The sequence below is a fragment of the Dasypus novemcinctus genome, chromosome 29 (genome assembly GCF_030445035.2).
Source record: "Dasypus novemcinctus isolate mDasNov1 chromosome 29, mDasNov1.1.hap2, whole genome shotgun sequence".
Taxonomy (NCBI): domain Eukaryota; kingdom Metazoa; phylum Chordata; class Mammalia; order Cingulata; family Dasypodidae; genus Dasypus; species Dasypus novemcinctus.
The window spans coordinates 26,618,460-26,643,316 of record NC_080701.1 but is presented as its reverse complement, the minus strand read 5'-3'; the positions used below and the strand labels follow the sequence as shown (position 1 = coordinate 26,643,316).

Sequence of the window (24,857 nt, the reverse complement as noted above, 5' to 3'; positions counted from 1 at the left end):
GTGTACAGCGCCACTCCTGGGCAGGCTGCACTTTCTTTCACGCTGGGCGGCTCTCCTCACGGGCGCACTCCTTGCGCGTGGGGCTCCCCCACGCGGGGGACACCCCTGCGTGGCAGGGCACTCCTTGCGCGCATCAGCACTGCATGGGCCAGCTCCACATGGTAAAACCAGGTCTTTTAATCCAGATCTGCTCAGTGTTTGGAGGTGATTCCCAAATAACCTCAGTGAGCCACCTCTCTCACGATCTCGCCAACCTCAGCAAAGCAGAAGCCTTCTCCAGACTTTTCCCAGGTTTATTCATTCGTGTTAACCAAGAAGAACTTGTTTGTAACCTGGGCACCACAGAGCAGCGACCAACACAGACAAGGCCTTGGGCAGGGGCCGAGAGTTTAAAACTCCAGCTGAAGTATTTATAAACTAATCCCTGCCAAGTGCTGAAGGCTTAGTGCTTTAACTCCTGAGGTCAGGCAGCATTTATGGGGCTCTGGGCGTGAAGAATCAGCTCACTGGGAAAGGGAATTTTGCTCATTGTTGTTGCCTTTTTTGCTACAACATATAGGAGAACCTTGATTTCCACAAAGAACCATGACAAAAACCACCAGCACTTACCTGAGTCCATGCAGCGTGCCAGGCACTGGGCGTACTACTTTATACGTAAATGCATCATTTAATGCCCACAGAGACCCCGTGAAATTGGCACTGTCACTCCCAATTTACAGATGTGAAAACTGAGGCTTCCAGAGTTAGGTCACTTTCCCAGGGCCATTCAACTAAGCGATCAAAGCAGAACTGAAGCCTCCCCTCCTGCCCTGCTGCCCGCTGGCCATCTAACGACAGGCCTGGCGAGCAGCCGCAGCTGAGGCGTCGGGCGCCTGTGGCTCTGCTGCGCACTGGGGCTTAGCGCACCCCGACCCACTCATTCGCCCCTCCCAGAACCTTCTGAGGGTGGGCACTAACACTACCTCAGCGTCACAGACGAGGAAACGGAGGCACAGGAAGGCGTGGCGCCTCGCCCAGGAGGCTGAACTGAGGTGCCAGCCTCGGCCTGAGGGCCCAGGGCCTACTCTGAAGGGCTGAGTGGCCTGCCTTCCAGCACAGAGGAGGCAGGAAGGAGAAAAGGAGGCGCACACCTGCAGGCCATCGATTCTTACTTTTCAAATTTCATTTGTTGAAAGATTATGAAGGAAGCATTTCAAACAATACTTGAAAGATTTTAAATGCAAACTGCACAGAGTGAAAAGTCGCCATCTTTTCACTTGAAAGATTTCAAACAATGCAGACCACACAGAGTGAAAAGTGATCATCCACCCCCCCTTATTGACGTGGACCTGAGCGCACCGTGACGTGCGGGAGCAGAGAGCGTGTTGTTCAACGTATTCCTTCTCAAAGAAGCAGGCTTTTCCCTTTCCTATAGGCATAAGTCATCCTGGGGGCTGCTTTTAAATAAAGGTTAGTCTTTTAAATGATTTACCCAACACACAGACAAGCCTGGTGAAGGCAAGCTCTTTCACACCAGTTGAAAGATCTCTTGCATAAATGGCACGTTTGTTTTTTCCGGGTTGTTACTACTCACCTAACTGTATCTTCAAATGTCATTTTATCTTCAAATGTCTTTCCTCCAATATCTATATTATAATAAAGGGGGAGGGCTGCTAAGGGGTGTACATTCCATTTATACAGGATCTTAGTGAATAAGGGCATAAGGTATTCTAGAGAGAGCTATGCAGACAGCGTAACAGGTTTTATAAAGCTGCTGGTGAGGGGTATTAGGACAGCTCGTTGGCACTTGACATCGGCCTCCTTGCATGGGACGACAGTGGGTGTTAACCGTCAAATACACTTGGGGGGGGTGGATAGCCCAGTGGTTTGAGCGCCTGTTTCCCATATTCAAGGTCCTCCTAAAAAAAAAAAATACGCTTGAGACAGAGCTCACCTCGGAGTCCGTTTATTTCAACCAGTCTCATTGATCAGGGACTTCTGGACGAAGCCCGAAGCCTGTCTCTGTGATGGAAAAGGAATGCACAGCCCCGGCTCTCCCCAGCCTGGGGGCCCAGAGAGCAAGTGACTCTCATCCAAGGCAAATAACAGAAGTGCGAAGAATGCACAGTTGCCAGTCCCCCATGACACGTATCTCTTCTGTGCGCAGTGTCCCAGAATGGCACATGTGGGATGAACTATGAGAGATGTGGGCTGGCGATAAGAATGCGGCCCTGTGTAGCTGGGGAGCTGGGAACAGTCAGTGGTCTTGATGTCCCTGTAAAATCAGAACTCAGGCCCTCAGCTTGTCGGGAATAATTACCTTGTGTTCAATTTTTCCGGCTCTCTGCTCACTCTCTGCTTATCTATTTTTTGTTAAGTTTCTTACTGAGAGCACCCCCATTAGAAGGTAGGCAAAAGTTGGGGAAATGGCAGAGGAAAAGATGGGAAGTATTGTTTAAAGTGAGTTTTTATATTTATCTAAGTGGGATTCATTTATTCTTGCTTCCTTCTATCATGAAGCCACGTAGTTAAGTGCATAGTTTCAGTTGTATTGTATCCTATTTAAGCCATTTATAAAACCCCCATTAAGTTAGGTGACATAAAGCTTAGCTTGAATGCATATTTTGGAAAAGAATAATTAGAAAGATCATCTTAACCACATTTAATTTCAGAAGGCATAAACGGATAGCAAGAGAATCTGCTTTGATTATAGGTTGCATTCTATGGCTGCTTCGTTTTATACATTTTTTTTGTTTTTTGTTTTTTTCTATATACATTTTTTTATTTTCTATCAGAGGATTCAGTTCATTAGCTGTTTTCCTGGGATAATACCACTGATAAGTTCAAAAGCCTTCATTAGTAAAAACTAGGACTTCCATAAAAACTAGTCTTGAAAATCATGTCTACAAATACATATTTCAGTAAACTGTTAACTGGGATTTTTAATCAACTTGGTCTTTATTCTCACATGTAAAGCACAGTGACCACTACCAAATACAAACACTCGTTTGTGAGCTCTTGAACAGAAGTCGAGTGTGGTGTTAGCCACACGTTTTGATTCCGTATTGGGGTAATTTGGAATTATCATCTTTTGTAAATTACCCACGCTGTCAGTCTCCTTTGATGATGTAGATGACTATCCAACTAGCCTCTGAATTTGGAACAATATGTATAGGAAACACTACTGATTTTAAAAATTAGGACTATAATTTTCTAATTTATTTTTGTAGTTCTTGCTGTCTGAATCCCCTACCTCTCAATAAATCTGTTGCCCTTTGTGCCAGAAGATGGCCTTAAGCTGGAAACATAATTTATTAAAAGGGAAGTTAGAACACAGCAAAGAAAAGATGTAATACTACGATCCTTAATAATCCAAATAATAATATGTAAAACTAAAGCTGCTGGAACTCAGAAATTACTGTCTAAGCCTAGGGCAAATGAAGTAGACAAAAATACTTAGGAATAATAAAGATTTGAGCAATATATTTAGAGCAGTATAATTAAGAAATATGTACCAAATTCTATACCCTACTTTAAGTATCATGAAACATTTATAAAAAACGATCATAAATTCAGAATGCCATGATAAAAATCTCTACAAAACTTGAAAAAGAGAGGTTGTGCTCATCACAATCTCTAATCACAATGAAATTAAACTAGAAATTGTTTATATGTTAAAGTTTAAAAGTATCCCCTTGGACACTTTTTAGTGCTCTTTTAAGTAACAGTTGACTCAAAGAGGTTTTAAAAATACAGTAGATGCTTTCTCAGAAAATAAAAGTGAGATGTGTGTTTGTATATGTATACATAGAAAGACCTATGGAAGTAAAAATTATGCTCAGGTGAAGATTAAGAACTCTAAATGGGAAACGGACTTTGGCCCAGTGGTTAGGGCGTCCATCTACCACATGGGAGGTCCGCGGATTCAAGCCCCGAGCCTCCTTGACCCGTGTGGAGCTGGCCCACATGCAGTGCTGATGCGCGCAAGGAGTGCCCTGCCACACAGGGGTGTCCCCCACGTAGGGGAGCCCCACGCGCAAGGAGTGCACCCATGAGAGCCGCCCAGCGCGAAGGAGGGAGCAGCCTGCCGAGGAATGGCGCCGCCCACACTTCCCGTGCCGCTGTCAACAACAGAAGCGGACAAAGAAACAAGACGCAGCAAAAACACAGAGAAAACAGACAACCGGGGGAGGGGAGGGTAATTAAATAAATAAAAATAATAAATCTTTAAAAAAAAAAAAAAGAACTCTAAATGTTTTAATGGCTCAGTAAGAAAAATTTTAAAAACCAGATATTCAAATTAGGATTTTATAAAAATTATACAATAAAAATTTTGAGAAACAGGAAGAAGGATATATATTAAGTATAAAAGCAAAATAGATTATTTTAAAAAAGCAATAGTAAAGGGGAAGGAGAAAGGAAAGGAGTTGCTAATCAAATAATATCAAATCACATCAAGGAAAAAGGGAGAGGGAATTGAGTTAAAAATGAGAAAGACAATAAATGTAGAAGAAATTTTTTAAAAATTATAAATGAAACTAGGCAGCTATGTACTAAGGATTTGAAAACCTCTGTGAAATGAATTATTTTCTACAAATTATCCTTAATATTGACACAAGAAGTAGTGAGTAATAAGAAATTGAAGAAGTTCTCCAAAACAATTCTTCTCTCCTAAAAAAGCAAAAAGGAGGCAGGCACTGCTGGTTCCTGTTCTTAGATGGTCAATCTTTTTGACTAAAAACAAAACAAAACAGATACTTCTCATACTAGATCAACTTTTCCACAATGTAGAAGCAAATAAAAGCCTGGGAACTCTCCATTTGTTCTATAAAGCATACACTGAATACCCAGTTTACAGTATTACAATAATAAAAGCTATGGTTTACAGTATTACAATAATAAAAGCTATGGTTCAGGTGACTATTGATATAAACCCATAAGTCAGATGCTAATAAAGACATCAACAATGTTATAAAAGAATAATTTGGCAGGACCAAGCCTGGTAATTTTGTACATTACCAGAAAGTCAGCTCTGAGAACAGGGCAGGATTTGTCACCCACCACCAAGGCCTACTCATGGCCCATCATAGGTGCTCAGTAAATATGTATTGAATGAGTCCCAGGAAGGATGTACAGACATCTTCAATATAATATGCCATATCAGTCCCTTCTTTAAAAAGCCATATGGGGAAAGCGGATGTTGCTCAAGCAGTTGGGCTCCTGTCTACTATAGAAGGTCCAGGGTTTGATGCCCAGGGCCCCCTGATGAAGGTGAGCTGGCCCACATGGAGTCCCACCCCATGCAGGAGTGCTGGCCCATGTGGAGAGCTGGCACAGAAAGATGAAGCAACAAAAAGAGACACAGAGGAGAGGCAATAAGAGACCTAGCAGAACAGGGTGCTGAGGTGGCACAAGAGAATGATCGCCTCTCTCCCACTCTGGAAGGTCCCAGGATCGATTCCAGGAGCCGCCAAACGAGAATATAGGCAGACACAGAAGAACACACAGTGAATGGACACAGAAGACAAACAATGGGAGCAGGGGGTGTGGTATAAATAAATTTTTTTTTTTTAAAGGCATATGGGAGAAGCGGATGTGGCTTAAATGATAAGGCCTCCCCCTATCATATGAGAGGACCCAGGTTTGGTCCTTGGGACCTCCTGGTGAAAAAGAAGAAGAGAAAGCATGCCTGCATGGCGAGCCAATGCCCACGCGTTGAGGCAAGTGCTGACGTGGTAAGCCAAGTGCCCACATGAGTGCCTGCATGGTAAGCCAGTGCCCACGCAAGTGAGTCACACAGCAAGATGGCGCATCAAAAGAGACGAAGGGGAGAGTCAAAGCGAAGCGCAGTAGAGACCAGGACCTGAGGTGGCACAGTTGACAGGAACCTCTCTTCACATCAGAGGTCCCAAACCCTCTGAATCCTAGAGGAGAAAGATGAGAAGACAAAAAAAAAGAGAAATAGATACAGAAATTCACACAGCGAATGGACACAGCAGAAACAGCAGGGCAGGGGAGGGGGAAATAAGTAAAATCTTTAAAAAAAAAGACATATGGTCCTTTCTTGAAATACATGCCAGAAAGACATTTGGTAAAATTCAGCACTTCTAAAACACAATTTGAGTTCAGTAAAAATGACCAAATCCAAGATAAAAATACAAAAATCTAGAGCTTACTTGTTTGTCAGTAACAGCCAGTCAGAAAATATAATGGAGAAAAGGAACACCTTCCATACTTGCATCAAAAATAAGATACTTCAGAATAATCCTAATAAGAAATGTGAGTGGGAAGCAGATGTGGCTCAAGCAATTGGGCTCCTACTTGCCCTGGGGGAGGTCTCAGGTTCAGTTCCCGGTGCCTCCTAAAAGCAGATGAGCAAGACAGCTGACACAATGGGCTAGTGTGGCGAGCTGATGCAACAAGATGACAGAAGGAGATGATGAGACAAGATGTCGCAACGAGGAAACACAAAGAGGAAGCACAATGAGAGACACAACAAGCAAGAAACAGAGATGGCTTAAGCAATTGGGCACCTCCTCCCACTTGGGAGGTCCTAGGTCCAGTTCCCAGTGCCTCCTAAAAATAAGATGAGCAGATACAGAGAGCACACAATGAACAAACACAGAGCAGACAAGCAGACAACAAGGGGAAGGAGCAATAATTTTTTTAAAAAAAGAAGGAAATGTGAGTAATATATGAAAAAGATACAAGTCATTGCTCTGAGGTGTAAAAGAAGACCTGAATATATTATGAGAAATACTGTGTCCTTGGTGGGATAACTGACTTTTGTAAAGATGTCAGTTCTCCCCACATACAACACCAGCTGAATTTTTTTTGGAACTTTACAAAATAAGACTAAAGTTATTTTGGCAGAAGAAATTACCAAGAATATAAAAGGATCTAAAAAGAGAAGTCATGAAGAGGGACGAGGCTTACCTGATGTAAAATATGTTTTCAGCATCAAGAGTCCTGGTAATGAACGGAGTAGAGAGCACGAGAGGGGCCTGTTGAATGTGGGCCCCTAGTTTGAGGAAGGGGACATTTAATCAGTGCATGATGTTGGTTAGCTCTCAGCCTAAAAAGCGAAATTACACCCACAGCTCTCAAAAGATAGGAACACATATCTGGATGACTTAAATAAATCAAAAACCGTAGAAATTTTAGAATGAAATATCTGTCAATAGTCAAGTTCAGTACAACTCACAGAAGAACAGTGCAGCAAATTTTATTACATGAAATTAGAAACTTGAAAGTGTAACAAAGCAAAACACTCGGTCAATAAGATATCTATATATTAGATAACACAGACAGTTAATATCATTATTAATAAAAAGCACATAACTTAATAAGGGCCAATATGTAAATGGGCAGAATACATGAAGAGACAATTTATATACGTAAAAAGCAGAGGGAGTGAAAAGCTAGCCTTAGTATTTAAAGATATGCAAATTAAAGCAACAATGATGCATCTTTTTTTGTTTGATTAGTGAAAAACAACCATTTATATGATTGTTAGGTTGTGCTGAAATGCACAGATTGCAGATGACGTTGTACATTTACAACTGTTCCTGACGCTCTCTGGCAGTATTTATTAAGAGCCCGTAGATGCCTAGTGTGGGGAGAGGAGAGGACTGACCGTTCTCAAAGTAGAGTTCCATCTGCTAAATGGGAGCAGGGTTGGTAAATAACCATTTTGCAACCATCATAATCGAGATCGGATTTTAAATCAGGGTTGGGGGCAGATTTGATGAGAAGCAGGATATTTGCATGGTCTTAAATGTCTCTTCATAGATTGCGGCAAATTTAAACATTGGTGAACTTAGATAAAGAGTATGTGGGAGTTCTTTTGCATCTTTTATCTAAAGTTTGAAATTATTTCAAGATGTTTTTTAAAAGCCCCGCTTTAACTAATAATCCATTTCAGGAAATATTTTTTAAAACCTAAACACAAGTTAGATGAATGCATATCTTAATCACAGAACTATTTCTAATAGGGGAAAGTTGAAAGCAAATTGGAAATCTAAGTAAATTAAAGTAGATACAGTGAAAGGCTGTACCATTTTACATGATAATCATAAAGGCTGTGTAGCACTATGGAAAGATAATTACCATGTTAACTTTTTATTTTTATTTTTTATTTACTTTTTTAAAATTTCTCTGTCCTTTCCCCCCTGCCTGCATTGTCTGTTCTGTGTGTCCATTCGCTCTGTGTTCTTCTGTGTCCATTTGTATTCTTGTCAGCGGCACCGGGAATCTGTTGTCTCTTTTTTATTGCATCATCTTGCTGCATTAGCTCCCGTGTGCACGGCTCCATTCCTGGGCAGGCTGCGCTTTATTCGTGGGGCAACTCTCCTTGCAGGGCGCACTCCCTGCACATAGGGCTCCCCTATGTGGGGGACACCCCTGCGTGGCAGGGCACTCCTTGCGCACATCAGCACTGCGCATGGGCCAGCTCCACACGGGTCAGGGAGGCCCGGGGTTTGAACCACAGACTTCCCATGTGGTAGACGGACGCCCCAACCACTGGGCCAAGTCCACTGCCCAAATGTTAACTTTTTAAAGAGAGGAAGGAAACAGTCATGTACTCTATATTTACAAATAAGGTATACTTATTAAAAATACTGGGAAGGAATATATAAACATGATAGCAGGTTACATAAAATTTCTCTAGTATTATATTACAAAGCTTAAAATTTTAAGGAAGAAAGCGTAAGTAAATTTGGAACTTGAAGTATTTGGAGGTCAGTAGAGACAGTGCTTATTTTGTGGAGAGCTTCAAAATCCACTTTGCATTAAATTCACACCCCAGGGTAACGCATGAGATGTTACAGGCACGGCATTTTCTTATGATTTTTCTTTTCTAGGGCACTAAAAGTGGCTTTTTCCTTCATAAATTTTCAAGCAACCACAAGATGAACTGAGAGTGTTTAGAAAAATCCTTGAATCGGATTTGACATTGATTCCCAAGTACCTATAATTGTCACTTTGTGAGGCCTGATTAACAGCTCAGCTCCAATAGTATTTGTTACTTATATCCCATTTTATTTAATTACCTGAAGTACAGACGGCCGGGCAGTTTGAGGTAGTGGAGAAGACAAGCCTGGAGGCCGAGGCCTGTGATTCAGGCCCTCCTCGCGCCCTTCAGCCCTCTGCGATGACCCCGTGTGAGCCCCGTAAAATGAGGGCACTGGATCAGACGCCCTCAAAGGTCTCGGCCCCAGTGTTTTGTGGTTCTGCTATTCTAAGAGAAGGATGGAGCTGTGCCATTTCATCGTGTAACCAAAGCACGTTCACCTAGTGTAGGAAGCAACAGCCCGTACATGGAGAATATTTCAAACAAAAGTGTTCGTACTTAGTTTCTAAGGCACAGAGAGAATAGAAAATGTTTCATTGGCTCAGGTGCCACTCAAATAGATGAGAAGATAGGTGGAAAAGTACATCACAACTGCACACCGACCCAGTACCCTGAAAGAACCGTCCCTGGAAGCTCCGCTGCCCCGGAGCTTGCCGCACCCTTGGGGCAAGACTGGGCCCCTTGCCGGCGCTGTTGGTTTCGGGGGCCAGCCGGCTCACACGGGCCGAGTGTGGGTTCCGTGTCTCCTCAAGAACGCGAGCCGCGGGTTTCACTCTCGAATGTCCCCGCTCCTCCAGGTGGGCTCCGTGGTGGCCGTGGGCTGGATCCGCTCCCGGAAGGCCGTGGACTGGCGCCTCTTCCGGAACATCTTCGTGGCCTGGTTTGTGACTGTCCCCGTGGCCGGGCTCTTCAGCGCTGCTATCATGGCCCTCCTCATGTACGGGGTCCTTCCCTACGTGTGAGCCGCCGTCTGCCAGCAGGACCCGAGCGAAGGCCAGGCCTGGCGGGCGCGCGGGGGGCGCGGGCAGGCGGGGCCCCCGGGCAGGCACCCCCAGACCAGGCCGGCGCTGCCGTGCGCCCGCCCCTCCGCGACCCCGGCCGAAGGTGCCACCCGCCACTGTCCCGCAGGCCGCACAGGCTCATCTTGCAGAGCAACTTAACGCCTGTACATAGTAACGTGTATTAAAGCAGTATCGTGGTGATAGAGCGTGGTGCAGTCGCTATATATTAAGTATATATTGTATACATAGACTAGGTAGCGTTGTTTCAAGCATACACGAAACAGGAGTGGAGGTCATTGCCTAGAATTAGATATTCCATCAATCTTTGTACATAATAATTTGAGTGGCAATTTTTAAGACCCTCTTAAAAGGAAAGTGTAGATTGGAAAATGATTTTTTTTCCAAATGTTTTTTTTTTTTGTCCAGAACCATTTAATATTCTGTAAAGTGAGAAACAGGATGTATGAAACCAATTTGGGCAAGTGTGTGTAGGTCGGTGTGCTTTGAATAATACTGGAACAGTTCACAAGTGCTTTCATGGAAGAATTTGTTCATATACTGTGTATTGGTTATCACGTAATGTATTATAATTGCTTTTGTAAATACGTAAAACAGTAATTTTTTAATGGTGTGCTTCTCTTCTACTTTTTTGATCAGAGAATTTTAGAAAGTACCAAAGAAGCAGGGGAATAGTTTGCCAGTATTACATCTTCCCATCGTTTGTCTCCTCTTCTCATTACTCACTACCGTTCCCCTGGGGTGAGACCAGCCGTGCTTCTAACCGCCACCCCACCCCGCCCCCAAGGATGGGTCCCATTGAGGCACCCGTCGGCCATCACATACGCGTCCTACTTTGGGTCGCTGGCGCACCAGCACCACTGCTGCCACCCACCTGACACTGCTCAGCCCCGCAGCGGGCTTCCGTTCTGCCATCAGCGTAGAGAACGTATGAGGCTGTGTGACTAAGCACTACATACCACGTCCCGTTGAGATTTTTATCCCTTATTCTCCCCTGCAGCTGGAAGAATGGAATTCACGTCTCAAACATTGAAGCAAATGAGTGTGGTTTTTTTAACGTGCGTTGACATTCTAGAAATTTGGGGGTGGGGGGATTTGATTTGAAATATGAGAAAATACACTGGATTTGAGGATTTCTTTGAGGCCATTACTAAGCCGAACATCCTGATGCTCTACTGTAGTCCCATTGGATTCTCTTTTGATAACGGGAGGGAGAAAGTATGACTAATGTTAGAGCCTGAAACTATGGAAATGCTGCTAAAATTTTTATATTGACATTTTATCGGTACTTCATTGTGATTTTTCATTAATCAACCATATTAAATTTATAATAAAAATGCCCCTCAACACTTTGCCTCTGCGGTCTTTTTCTAAGTATATAACATTTTTCTTTCAGTTTCCACAAAAATAAAAGCTATATCATTTGGTCACTTTGATTTTTCAAATGTTCATTTCTCTTATTCTATCACTAATACGCATGATCAAGAAAAGTAAAGAGCAAGCCACACACCCTGCCCTCAGAAGTCCCCGCTCTTCATGTACACATATGACACACATGCAGATGCTTTGGGAATGAAGGACCTGACAAAAGGGTTTGTCCCTGGATTGGGATTTTGGTTAAAGGGAGAGTCATACTTCTGTGCTAGGCCATTCCTGCTTCACTCTCAAGTTAGCCAGATTCTGAAGGAGCCAAAGCGATGATGGTGGTTGGGGTGGCGGAGTCACACGTTCAAGACTGAGGCCCTGGCAGCAGAATGCAGAGCCCGTCTTTCTTCTTGGCCCAGGCCGAAAGGAAAATCTCCTTGAGCCGTGGAAAGAACGCCTCAGTCCTCTGCAGCAGGGGCCGGGCAGGTAACACAGTGAGGAAACCTGGACGTGTGCGGAAACTCATGTCCACAAAGACATCTGTCCCCTCCCCGTTTTTCAAACTTTTTATTTCGAAATCATTTCATACCCACAGGACGGTTGAAAATTAATACAAACCCATACAGTGATTTTTAAAAAATTATATGTATCCAGTACATCTAATTGAGAAATGTATGTTTTTATTCCACTGTGTTTTCTTTTTAGTTGTTTATATTTTCCAATTATTAGGTGTAAAAAAAAAACACAAAATTTTAAAAACCCATACAGGAACTCCAACATACCCTATCCCCCTCCCCCAGATACCCAGATTCGCCAACTTTAATTTTTGCCACATTTGCATATCATTCTATCTAGCCATCTAGCAATCCTAGCCAGCTATTTCCTGAACATCATATTCCTTGAACACATAATACTTCATGTACATTTCCTACAAACAAGGATATTCGCTCAAGTAATCACCTTAAGTACAGATATCAAGTTCTAGAAATTTAACATTAATACAAAGCTTACATTCTACATTTCCAGTTTTTTCATATGTCCCAGCAATGTCCATTTGAGCCTCTTCTCTCCCTTCTTAGCTCCCATCCATTCTCATGTATTGCATCTAATTGTCATTATCTCTTTAGTTTCTTTTTTTCGGTTGTGAAAATATATATACAATATACACCGTCCCATCCCAACCCCTCCCAAGCCTACCATTCGGTGGGCTTAATCACATTTACAATGTTGCCGTACTCTCCCCATCATTACTAGAACTTTCTCCTCACTCCAAACAGAAGCCCGACACTCAGTTTGCATAAACTCATTACCACTGCCCCCCATCCCTGGTCACCTGTATGCTACTTTCTGTCTCTATAACATATATGTCTCTCAAACATATAACGGTCTCGTTTGCTATGATACAAACTTAACTTCAACAGCATATATAAACGGGAAGCGGATTTGGCTCAACTGATAGCGCTCCCGCCTACCACACAGGAGGTCCAGGGTTCAAACCCAGGGCCTTACCTGACCCATGTGGTGAGCTGGCCCGCGCAGTGCTGATGAACGCAAGGAGTGCCGTGCCACACGGGTGTCCCCTCGTAGGGGAGCCCCACACGCAAGGAGCGCGCCCTTCAAGGAGAGCCGCCCTGCGTGAAAAAAGCACAGCCTGCCTAGGAGTGGCGCCACACACACGGAGAGCTGACGCAGCAAGATGATGCAAAAAAGAGACACAGAGTCCTGGTGCCGCTGACAAGAATGCAAGCAGACACAGAAGCACACAGCGAATGGACACAGAGCAGGCAAAGGGGGTGGGGGGAGAGAAATCTAAAAAAAAATTAGTATCTATAAACCATGTACCCATACCCCTCCATCTCCCCACCTTTATAGAGTCCTTATCACAAATTACATATTCATACATTATGACTCCAAAACCGTTGATTTATCATTACGTTTAATGCATTTGCCTTTGAGATCCTGTAGGAAGTAAAAAGTGGAGTTACAAATCAAAACTTACGATAGAACCTGGTATTTCTATTTCCCCATGTCACTGTCTTTACTAGAGATTTTCATTTTTTCATGTGGCTTCTGTCAGTTTTCTAGTGTTTCCTTCGAGCTCCCTTTAGTATCTCCTCTAGGGCTGGTCTAGTGGTGAACTCCCTTAGCTTCTGATCATCTGGGAATGTCTTAATCCCTCTTTTTATTTTTGGTACTGGGGCCAGGGATTGAACTGGGACCTCATTTTAGGAAGCCAGTGCTCAACCGCTGAGCTACACCAGCTCCCCCAAGTCGTTTCTTTTTGTTTTGTTTTCAGGAGGCACTGGGGATTGAACCCAGGACCTTGTGTGTGGGAAGCAGGTGCTCAGTCACTGAGCTACATCAGCTCCTCATCCCTCCCTTATTTTTGAAAGATGGTTTTGCCAGATATAGAATTCTTGTGTGGCAATTTTTTTTTGCTTTCAGCACTTTAGATGTCCTCCCACTGCCTTCTTGCCTCCATGGTTTCTGATGAGAAGTTGGTACTTAATCTTGGTGAAGCTCCCTTGTGACGCCTTGCTCTCTCTCGCTTTCAGAATTCTCTTTATCTTGGGCATTCAATAGTTTATGTGCCATGGCGTGGGTCTAAACAGATTTCTCCTGTTTGGTGTTTGTTGAACATCTTGGGTGTGTATATTCAGGTCTTTCATTAAATTTGTAAACTTCTTGGCCATTATTCTTTTGAATATTTCTCTCTGCCCCCTTTCTCTTTTCCTTCTCCAAGACTCTCACAATGCATATATTGAAACATTGAATGGCATCCCACAGGTTCCTCGAGCTCCACTCACTTTTCCTCGTTTTTGCTTCTCTCTGCTCCTCAGATTGGATGGTTTCAATTGACTTATCTTCAAATTAATCTAGTTCTTTCTTCTGCCAGCTCCAATATGCTGCTGAACGCCTCTAGGGAATTTGTCGTTTCTGTGGTGTTCAGTTCTGATTCCTTTCCATCATTTCCATCACACTATTGATTTCTCTTTTTGTTCATCTACCATTTTCCTGATTTCTTTTAGGTATTTGCCCATGTTTTCCTTTAGCTCTTTGAACATATTTAGGACCATTTTATAAAAGTCTTTGGCTAATATCCCAAATCTAGTCCTCCTCGTTGATCATTTCAAATACTTTAATCGCCTTTGCCTGGTCCATCACTTCTTGTTTCTTTGTATGTTCTGTAACATACAAAACCAGGTTTTTTCAAAACCTGGACATTTTGGTATTACAGTGAGTTGTCAGTGGAATTTAGAGTCAGCAGCATCTGTTCCTTAAACTTATATCCAGCTAGTTAAGACAGGACTTTCCTTGAATGCCAAGAGCTAACAGAGAAAAAGAAGGGGGGAAAAAAGCACCTGGCCCAGTCTTTGCAGATTGGCTTGTGCAATTGCTCTCCTTCAGAGTTTATCCATACAGTGAGTTTAGAGATAGCCCCAGGCCACAGTTAAGGGCAGCCCTAATCCTTCCCACACTGGCTTCATCTTGGGCCTGGAGTGTGACCCTAGGAATTCTATTTACCAGGTTCTGAATGGTCCCTCTCCCCTAGGGAACAGCTGCCTCGGGCTCTGCACTGTCCTACAGCCGGCAGTCCCTTGCCCCGGGATAGCCATTTGCCTCCTCTCCCACTGGCCACCCCAGACAGACTGGGCCTGGGCCTTTTTCTTTTTTAGCTACACGTCCTGGAAGCAGGGGCTGGCTCCACCCCGAGCCGGTGAGGGGCCGAGAGGAGCCTGCCTGGAGGCCAGATCCTACTGCTTTTACACGGCCTTTTTCTTGAGTCCACATTTGCCCTGCAACCCATGAACAGCTGTTTTCCGAGCTTTTAAGAAAGATGTTTCTGCTAGTTCCTTCTGGTTGTTCCTGTCTGTGGGAAGACAGCCCTGAGGCTGCTCCCTCTGTGGTATTGATCAGGGCATGGCCCCCTCTCATGTTTAAAATGGCACTTTAAGTCTTCTGTTTCTCTACTTTTACTTTCTAAAAATTTTAGTTTCCTCCTAAATTGAATTTTAAGGAAAACAATAGCAAAGGCATATTGACTGTATTAGTCAGTCAAGGGGGTGCTGATGCAAAATACCAGAAATCTGCTGGGCATTATAAAGGGTATTTATTTGGGGTAGGAGCTTACAGTTCCCAGGCCATAAAGCGTAAGTTACTCCCTCACCAAAGTCTACTGCCATGTGTTGGAGCAAGGTGGTTGCTGTCCTCTCTGAGGGTTCAGCTCAGCTCCTCTGTTTCCTCCACAAGGTCAGCTGTAGACTATCAGGCGAAGGGCTCGGTCTCTTTCCCCAGGGCTCCAGCTTAAGACTTCAGCATCAAACTCCAACATCAGAAACCCCCAACTCTGGTCTTCATGCCTTTTATGTGAGTCCCCACCCCTTGGTGGGTGGGGACTCAACGCCCTAATCATAACTCAATCATGCCCGGGTACAGATCAGATTACAAGCATAAAGCAATATTTCTTTTTGGAATTCATCAATTATCTCAAACTGCTTACACTGATGTTCCTGGTTTTCCAGAGAATCCAGATTTTCATGTAAAAACCCTATGCCTTCTAAGTGTTGGAAAGTAGTTCGACTTTTTTTTCTTTTAACACAGGGCAAGCACACATTGTGCAGCCCAAACACCCTGCTGGATTCAGATAGCAGACACCAGGTCACAAGCCCTGTCTTGGGAAAAGCACTTCCGGGTCTGAATCCTGGCACAGCCCACAGGAGGCAGATGGGAGAGGCACGGCTCGGGAAATGGCATTAAGGATGAGGTTCATACCCAGATCAACCTTTCAAATGTCTCAGCATCCACAGATCTCACCAGCAGCGTCTTAGGAAAAACCTTTCCCCCTGCACTCCCTCCCCAGCCTATCATCAGGCAGAGGACAAGACGGCCGCGGGGCAAGCCCTTTCCCCAGAGAGGGAGGAAGACGCCCAGATGCCACTCCATCTCAAACCCCTTCGGCTAAAGTGAGGCTGTCACCTCCCACTGCCCCCCCTAGGCTCCCGGGGCGCAGTCAGGCCAAGGACTGGGCCCAGGAGCAGAGTCCCCGGTTAGCAAGCAATGATAGGTGGGTCAGTCTCAGAGGATGGGGTCCTCTCCAAGGGGGAGGGAGGAGGCTGGTAGAGGGTTCCCCTGCCCCAGGCCACCAACCTGCCATTCTACCCTTTCAATTGCCGTTCAGAATGCAACTGCTCCCGCATAGAGGTAACTCTGGAGTCACTGGCATCTAGTGGTTTTGGTCATCAGATCATTTTCTGATATATGTAAGAGAACTTCTAGCACATGCCCCAGCGAGGGAGGGGCCTGCAGACCTCGCTGGCCTCACACCGTGAAGTCTGGACAGGCTGCGGGGAGCTGCCAAGGCAGGGAGTCTGAGCTCCTGAGCCCGCACAGGGGAACTTCACCTTCTGCCTTCTCAAAGGGACTGACCAGTGAGCAAATATCTATAAGCCATTTATTCATTTTCAACAACATAAGGCTTTAAGTCCTTAAACTACAGCAGGAAAATTTAAAAGCATTCCATTATTCAGAATATGGGCAATGTAAAGATCAATGAGTTTATTCAATTACAAATGGGAGGCGGGGAGGGCTATGCAGTGTATTTTGCAAAGTCCTAACCGTAGATCCGATTGAACTCTGCTCACCTTTGGGAGACCAAATAAACGTACCCATTGCCATCTAGTTCCTGCGGGAAGGGTTCCAGGAGTCAGGTGGAACAAGGTTCAGAATTCAGCTCCTGGTTTCACTATCTGAATAACCTCGGGCAGTTTACTTAACCCCTCTAGGTTTCTGTTTCCGCTTATACAAAACAGGGATAGAGATACCATCATAAAGGGTTGTAGGAATTTAAGGAGATAGTGTGTGGGGAAGTGACCACTCTAGCACCCGGGATAGAACAGGGAAGTAGTAGACAAGTGCTTGTTTTCCTTCCCTTTGAGTGTGAGGGAAGCGTCCCCTCCAGAGGAGAGCTGAGAGCATTCAATTGGATGATGAAGAAAGGGGTAGAAAAGAAACCACAATTTGTTGAACAAGACAAAACAGGTAGAGACTAAAAGAAACTGGAGAACAAGCTATCTGCATGCTTGACAAGGAAAAAAAAAATTGGCGAGGCCCATAGAAGGTGGCTAAATTACCCTAAGCGGGAAATGTAGCTGGAATGCAAGCCAGACACCCAGCGAGCACAGGGAGTGGCATCTGGTCACTGTGATGGCACTCTTTTTTTTTTTTTTTTTTGAGTTAGGCCAGTATTTTATTCAGTTAGGAAGGGACGAGAAATAGGAGAAAATGACAGAGCAGGGGTCCCAGGTAGTGAGGAAGGAGATGAAAAGCGATGAAGAACTACAATTCCCCATTATAGATTCTGAGTCCCCAGAGTCACTTGTGTGGTCACATGGCAGAGAAAAAAAATGCGACAGTGGCACAAACACGGTGGGGGTGGGACGGGTCCAGAGAGCAGGGCAGAGAGAGCCCTCCAGCCTCCGGCTGGCTTTTAAATTGCTAATTATCCCACCCCTTTGCTAATGGCAGGAGGGGGGGCTCCAGCGGTTTGCGGTTTTGTGGATCACCCCACCCATCAGTCCCCTAGTGAGCACCCAGCGATGAAGTGCCTAGAGAACGTCCCGGCTTTTCCTTGTTCCCAGAAAGAGCCTTTGTTCTAGGTAGCAGAATCCTGGGGGTGGGGTGCCTCTTTAATAATTGTCACCCCCAAATAGTTTTACAGCACATCGCCCTTTTATTATTGAAAAGTCAATCTTAAAAAGCATCTTATGGGGGCAGGGGGAGGTCCCCTATGACCCATCATTCCACCACCACCCTTTTTGAAACATTTTCACTCCCTTATCTTGTCTGGTCTTTGGAACACCTGGAGCTAGCCAGGCACTGAGGAAATTAAGGCACAGAATGAGAAAAAAATTTAGTTGGCCAAATGGTGACAGGACCAGACGAGACCAGGCTTCCTGCCCTTGTCTTGGCTCTTCCTGTGCCGCGGCCGTCACTCTGCCCACAGCTGTGGTCTCTGTAAAAAGGAGAGCTGTGTGGTGGTGACAGGCAGCCTAGGAAAAAAGGGTGAAGGCTTATGTAAAGGAAACACAGGAGGAATTTAATCTGATTTAAGTGAGGAATTTCAGGCTTACTGGGAATGGCCAACTGCTACCCTTCTCCACTGTGACTAGAACAAAATGGGATTTGGGCCAGAGGAGTCGCGAGAATTTCCTTGCTCTTCCCCAAGACTTTACATTTAGAAGTTAAACTGAACCCTGCATGTCCGGGGGAGGAGGTCAGAGGGAAGGAGATGACTAAATGCCTTCAAGGGCACAAAGCACAAACCTGATTATCGTGCCACTGCCTTCCACGGCAACAGCGGCACCTAGTGGACTCAACTTTAGTTGCAATTATGACCATCTCCCAGGCCCTTTTAAAAAATGACGCGGTGAAGACACCTCAGAGAATGTTCATGAAATCCTGATTCAAAGAATTGCAAGCATTATCGTCTGGTTGTGGGTACTGATTCACTTTCCTCAGCTTGTTTCACTTGAGAAACAAAATCCCCCTTTTCTTTAGCCTTCCACTGAAATGTTGGCACTCAGGTTCCATCATCAACCTTCTTTAAGTCTCCCCAGCTTCTCAAAATATGTGTATTATATTGAAGAGGAGCTTTTCTGGTTACGTCTGCCTACTCTCGGAGCTGCTCCTCCGCCTCAGGGGACCTCTCAGAAGAAGAGTGATGCTGTGGATCGAGGTCCATGCTGTGGCTTAGGTGAGAGCCCCTGCGGGCGTCCTTCTATTTAACCCCGCAACGAGGAGGCTGCAGCCACCAGTCTCACGCAACGCCGGGCCTGTACTTGCGCATTTGGGTGGGTATCTGTTTTTCGCTATTATAAACAACATTGCAACGACAAACCTTGAACATAAATCTTTGTGCCTCTTGGATTATTTCCTTAAGGTAAATTCCTAGGAGTGGAATTACTGATCAAAGAGCCCACAGGCATTAAATACACATATATATGAATAGTCTCTGTCCCCAGGTGCAAAGCGCTACCACACATAGGGGTGCGGTGAGGCTAAAAGACAAAACGGAGAGCCTCGCAGTGTTCAGAATGAATCAGTTCTAAAAAGAAAATAAACGCAGTGAGTGGCCATTGGACTTACAAGGCTAAATTAGGGGTTGAGGGGAGATGTGGTGGGGGAGCTGGGAGAGGAAGAGAGAGGAGAGGGGGGTTGGCAGGGGAGAGCGGTGCATGCAGGCGTGTGTGTGCCTGTGTTTTGTGGGGGAGAGAAGGGAGCTGCTGAGAATTTCCATTAGGAGAAAGCACAACCACTCCGTCCTGGAGTACTTCTCGACTCTCCTTCTTGACACGGGACCCCAAGGGGTTTGCAGTTATCGATGTGAAGTTTAAATAGATTATTTCATATAAAGGGGCCAGTGCCGTACCTGCCATGTGAGCTCAAGAAATGTGTTTCCTGGGAAAAGGATTTGGCTCAACAGATAGAGTGTCCACCTACCACATGACCTGTGTGCAGCTGGCCCATGCGCAGTGCTGATGCACAAGGAGCGCGCCCCGTAAGGAGAGCCGCCCAACGCAAAAGTGCAGCCTGCCCAGGAGTGGCGCCACACACACGGACAGCTGACACAGCAAGATGACGCAACAGAAAGAAACACAGATTCCCGGTGCTGCTGATAAGAACACAAGCGGACACAGAAGAACACACAGCGAATGAACAGAGAGAGCAGACAACTGGGGGGAGGGGGGGCAGGGAGGGGAAGGGGAGAGAAATTTAAAAAAAAAAAATCTAAAAAAAAAAAAGAAATGTGTTTCCCTTTCTATTACAACTTAATGACTCCCCCCATGATGAAGGCACTCGACACACAGCCTAGCTGATCCTGCCCACAAGGAACTTCCTACCAAAAAAAGAGAGGAGCCTCTCTAGATGGGGGGAAACGCCTTACACTTCTCATGAGTTTTAACCTTTTGCTTCATCTCCACTCCCAGCCCTGGTTCTGAGCCCATCATCTTACCCAGAGCCCGTTCTGAACCCACACTTGGCAGGATTTCTAGGCCTTCTCTTGCACTATCCGTGGCCTCATTCTCTGCTTCCACCCCAGTAGTGATGTGGACCCATTTTGGTCTATTGCCTTTTATCTCCCTCCCCTCATTCGAGGTGAGAGACCAGCAAGGTTTCTCTGTAAAGGCCCAGACAATTTAGGCCTTACAGGTCATATAACCACTCAACTCTGTTTTTGGAGTGTGTGAGCAGCCATAGACAATACATAGTAAATGAACAGAGCTGTGTTCCAATAAAACTGGACTGACAAAAACAGGTGATAGGCCAGATCTGGCCCACAGACTGTAGTCTGCCAACCTCTGCCCTAGGACACTGGTTCTCAAAGTAGGGTCCCCATCTGCTCAAAATGCAAATCTCTGGCCCCACCCCAGACTAATGAATCAAAAACTCTGGCACTGAGGACCAACAATCTGTTTCAACAAGCTCTCCAGGTGATTCTGAAGCATTCTAGTTGGAAAACAGCTGCAGTAACATAGGGTATCTGGTGAAACAGGAGTCTAGTAAAAACCAGTCAAAATCCCTATCAGAATTCAAACAAAATCATGCTATTTCCACAACTTCTGCACCCCTGGGCAACTGAGAAGTTCAAGAACTGGGACACACAAGGACTCCTGACCACCAAGCAGTGTGCCTAGAGCGCTCCCAGCCGTCATTTTAGGTAGAAGGCCCTTTAGGGTTTGAGATCACTTACTGTGGGACCAGTGATTTCTCTTCCTAACTGGCCAATACTTAAGGACAAAACTGTCTCAATCGCAGGGCTGTCCTTGTCCTTACTTTTACAAGTGAAAAAAGTGGACGGCTTCCAAAGCAAAGCAGCCAGAAACCTTTTCACCTGATCTGCCTGCATGAGCCTGGTACTCTTCAGTACCCACAACCACCAGCCACACAAGTCAATAAAATTGCTGAATAAAGGCTGAATTTAAACTACCTGCATTCATACCTGCGTTACTGTTAACACCCAGATTCGGGCTCTTTAGCTCTGAAGTATCAATTGAATAAATTAAAAGGGGTAACATAAGAAAGGGAAAAAAGTACAAGCCTATAGCAATCCCCTTTCTATCTAATTCAGGCCATAAATACAACTAACTTCTTCAGATCAAAAGCTAAGAAACTAATTGGGGTGCTTCTCATCAGTGTTTCCAGGCAGCTCCTTATCTGCCCTCCAATGTCCATGTTTATCCCCTGCTCCTAGGGACACTAGACTGAGAACTGTCCCCTGGTAACTCCTCTAACACAAAGCCTCTATCCTCCTCCTCGCATGGCTCATTCCCCAACAATGGAGCTTGTGTGTGCAGCCCATCAGCAGACCTAGGAGCCGGTCCACATTCACGCTGCATACAAAATCCTTCCAGTAAGATACAGAGGCAGACTGCATTTCCTGTCATGGTGGGCCACACCCACATGATAACATTAGGGAAAATAAAATAACGTCTTCAGGTGGTGGTACCATAGATATTTCCCTTCATAAGAAGCGGTCGTTGAAATCTGGGTAAAATTGTTTTCTAGTTAAGATAATCTTTGGTGGTGGGAGGGAGAAATATCTTGCACTGAAATGTTTCAAAAAGAAAACATGTCTAATAATTTTCAAGATGACTCATTTGGAAACTGAGCAAGGAATGTGAACAGCAAAGCAGGGAATTATGAATGATCAGTACACATGAATATCACTCCATTTCACTGTCAATCAAGGAAATACAAATTAAAACAAGATACCATTTTTAATAAAACTGGTAAAAATTTTAAAATTTGATAACATTATTGGAGGGGGGAGAATGTACAGTCTTAAGCATCACTGGTAGAAATATAAATTGGTATTGGTACAAATTTCTGAAAGGCAATTTTGTACTAGTCAAATGCACACACTCTGTGATTCAGCAATCCCACTTGTATGAATCTATCCTATAGAACTGCATTGTCCAATGCAGTAGCTACTAGCCACATGTGGCTATCTAAGTTTAAATTAATTAAAATTAAGTTCAATTAGAAATTCACCTCTTCAGTTTCCCTAGTCACATATCAAGAGCTCAACAGCCACCTATGGCTACTGGCTCTCATATCAGACAGTGCAGAATGGGTCATTTCCATCATCACAGAGAGTTCTACTGGGCAGTGCTGCTATGGAAATAGTCATCTTTGAATAGACAAAGATATTCAATGCAGCATTGTTTATAAAGCAAAAAAAAAGGGGGGGGGAATAGTAATGTCACATATACTAAAAGCATGCAAATAACAAAATATATGAGGTAAACTTACATGACACAGAAAGGACTCTGATATAATACTCAGTTTTCAAGAACACTGCAGAATAAGATGTACACTTTAACAATTTATATATCTATAACTAGATATTTATGTAATCCCTAAATATTGAAAACTATCTGCAAGGATATGTATCAAACTGTTCATGGTAGTAGAAGAAAGTGGGATTGGAGAGAGGAATGAGGAATTTTCACTTCATTTCTGAACCGTCTGAATTTGTTGCTATCATCAGCACATATTTGTATCCTTTTAAAAAGAGATTTTCAAAAGTTCTATTTAAGAAGAAAGATGATTTACCAGTGTAAGTTTTAAAGATATTATGGTCTACTCATTCTTTGCTTAAAAACTTCTAGTTCTAGTAATCAAACCTATTTTCTGAGGCCCCAAAAGAACCACTGCTATGTCCTGCTCTAGCTTTGGCCTCATCTACCCACCTCTTCCCCACAGTATTTCCTCGATTGTACTCTTTTACCCTGTCTTTTCACCTCCATACATCCTCACTCTTTCTCAACAGCTTTACAGAACTACCAATATGATTCTACCCTATCACACTAAAGCAGCAGCAAGGATTTCCAGCAAAGTGGGCCTAGGGTTTTGCTGGAAGTTACTTTTCCTTGGAAGCAATTCAAATTTGAAAGTCATCATTCCGTTTCTCCCTTTTCATTTGATGGCAACTAGACAGGAACTCTTAACAGCTTCGGTATTTTTCTTCCAGTCTTTGTCTCTGAAGAAGTGCCTTTTCAAGATGTGGTTTAAAACTGAGTATAGAAGTGGAAACAACTGATTGCAGGGAGACCAAAACTCTTGGGATTAGGGGAAAGACCTGGGGGTAGTGGTGAGGGACTCTGAAGTTCCAGGCCTGTCCCCTACATGCGGCCGTCCATTTGAGTTTTCAGCTTCGTCGTGCCTGGGAACCTAGCCCCCCCCTCACCTCCGCTTTACTGAGTCTCCTGCCATGCCAAGTTCCCAGTGCTAGGGAGCCTCGTTAGAGTGTCTGTTCTTGCAACTGAGACTGGAGAGCATCACAATATATACTAATTCATTCTCACTTTTTCCTTTGCTTAGAAACTATTCCTAGGGCTGTGTCCAGAATTTTACTTTTCTATACTCCTGAAAGTCCTCATCCTAATCCATTTAGTCTCAACTGTAAGATCCTATTTTTCCAATGCAAGTTCCTTTCTGCCACACACACACATACACAGCTTAATATATTTTTACTCATCTTATTTCCTTTCTTTCCTCTGCCTGTGCTCGATTCCATGTATTTATCATCACTTTCCCCAAGAAGCCCAATTCACCAGACATGTTTCAGTATGCCTCCCATGGACCTAACGGTACCTTTCACTTCCCATAAGACACGCTATTACAACTGCATGTTTAGTTATTTACCTCATTCAGTGGCCTATGAGCTCCGCGAGGGTTAGAATCAGGTCCTTTATTCATCTTTGTCCCCACCTTGTCCAATGCTTGGAGTATGGTAGCATTCAATAAACATTTGTTGAATTGAATATATTCCTGTCTCTTCTGGGACCTCGCTTGCTCTACCAATTAACTTCCTGTTTGTCTTCAAGCTTTCTTTCCTCTATTGTCTCATTGTATCCCTTCCTCCTTCTTAAAAAAATCTTCATTCTCCCTTAATGAGCCCTTGAGCTCCTATCCATCATTTGATTTCACAGCTTTTCCCTTTTAATCTGACTGGATGTGCCACCTAGGTTTTTCCTTAACTCTCAGTGCATTCCTGTGAAAAGACTTAATACATGGTGCTGCAAGCACTGTTTTATGCATTTCAGTCTCTTATACTTCTGGCAGGCGAGGACTCCACATCTACAGATCTGGACATGTGGTGGTTGCTCAAGAAATGACTGTTAAATAAATAAATATAGGCTACCAAGGGATGGGGTGGAGGTAGGGAATGGAAAGGTAAGACTTAAATTTTACTGAGTTTCTATTTGGGTTGACTGTAAAGTTTTGGTAATGGATAGTGGTGATGGTAGCACAACATTGTGAATGTAATTAAAGCACTCAATTATCCATTCGAATGTGTATAGGTTGTATATATATTATTAGAATAAAAATGGATGAAAAACTCAAAGGATTGAAAACACAGTGAACCCTATTGTAAATGATTGGCTATAATTAGTAGTACCATTATAAAACCATTCTTTCAAGAATTGTGACAAATGTGTAACACTAATACAAGGTGTTAATGCAGTGGTATATGGGAACTCTATTTTACACTTGATTTTTCTGTAAACATAAAACTTCTCTAATAAAAACAGAAAGCAAATAATTTTTTAAAAACCGAGCTCCTCCCAGTTATG

The 24,857-nt window shown here is 44.0% G+C and overlaps 1 protein-coding gene across 6 annotated transcripts in view; it reads left to right on the top strand.

The window, feature by feature from the left end:
* Positions 1 to 24,857, top strand: part of SLC20A2 (solute carrier family 20 member 2) — a 138,504-nt gene that overhangs the window by 93,173 nt on the left and 20,474 nt on the right. Inside the window, exon 11 of one of the 6 annotated variants that reach the window (XM_058290123.2) lies at positions 9,631 to 11,201. The exons of 4 other annotated variants lie outside the window; for them this stretch is intronic. In XM_058290123.2, coding sequence (XP_058146106.1) covers positions 9,631 to 9,795 — 165 coding nt within the window. In that variant the 3' untranslated portion in view covers positions 9,796 to 11,201. Of the gene's footprint in view, positions 1 to 9,630; positions 11,202 to 24,857 lie in introns of those variants that run through there. One more of the 6 variants, XM_004481704.5, reaches the window with a different exon arrangement.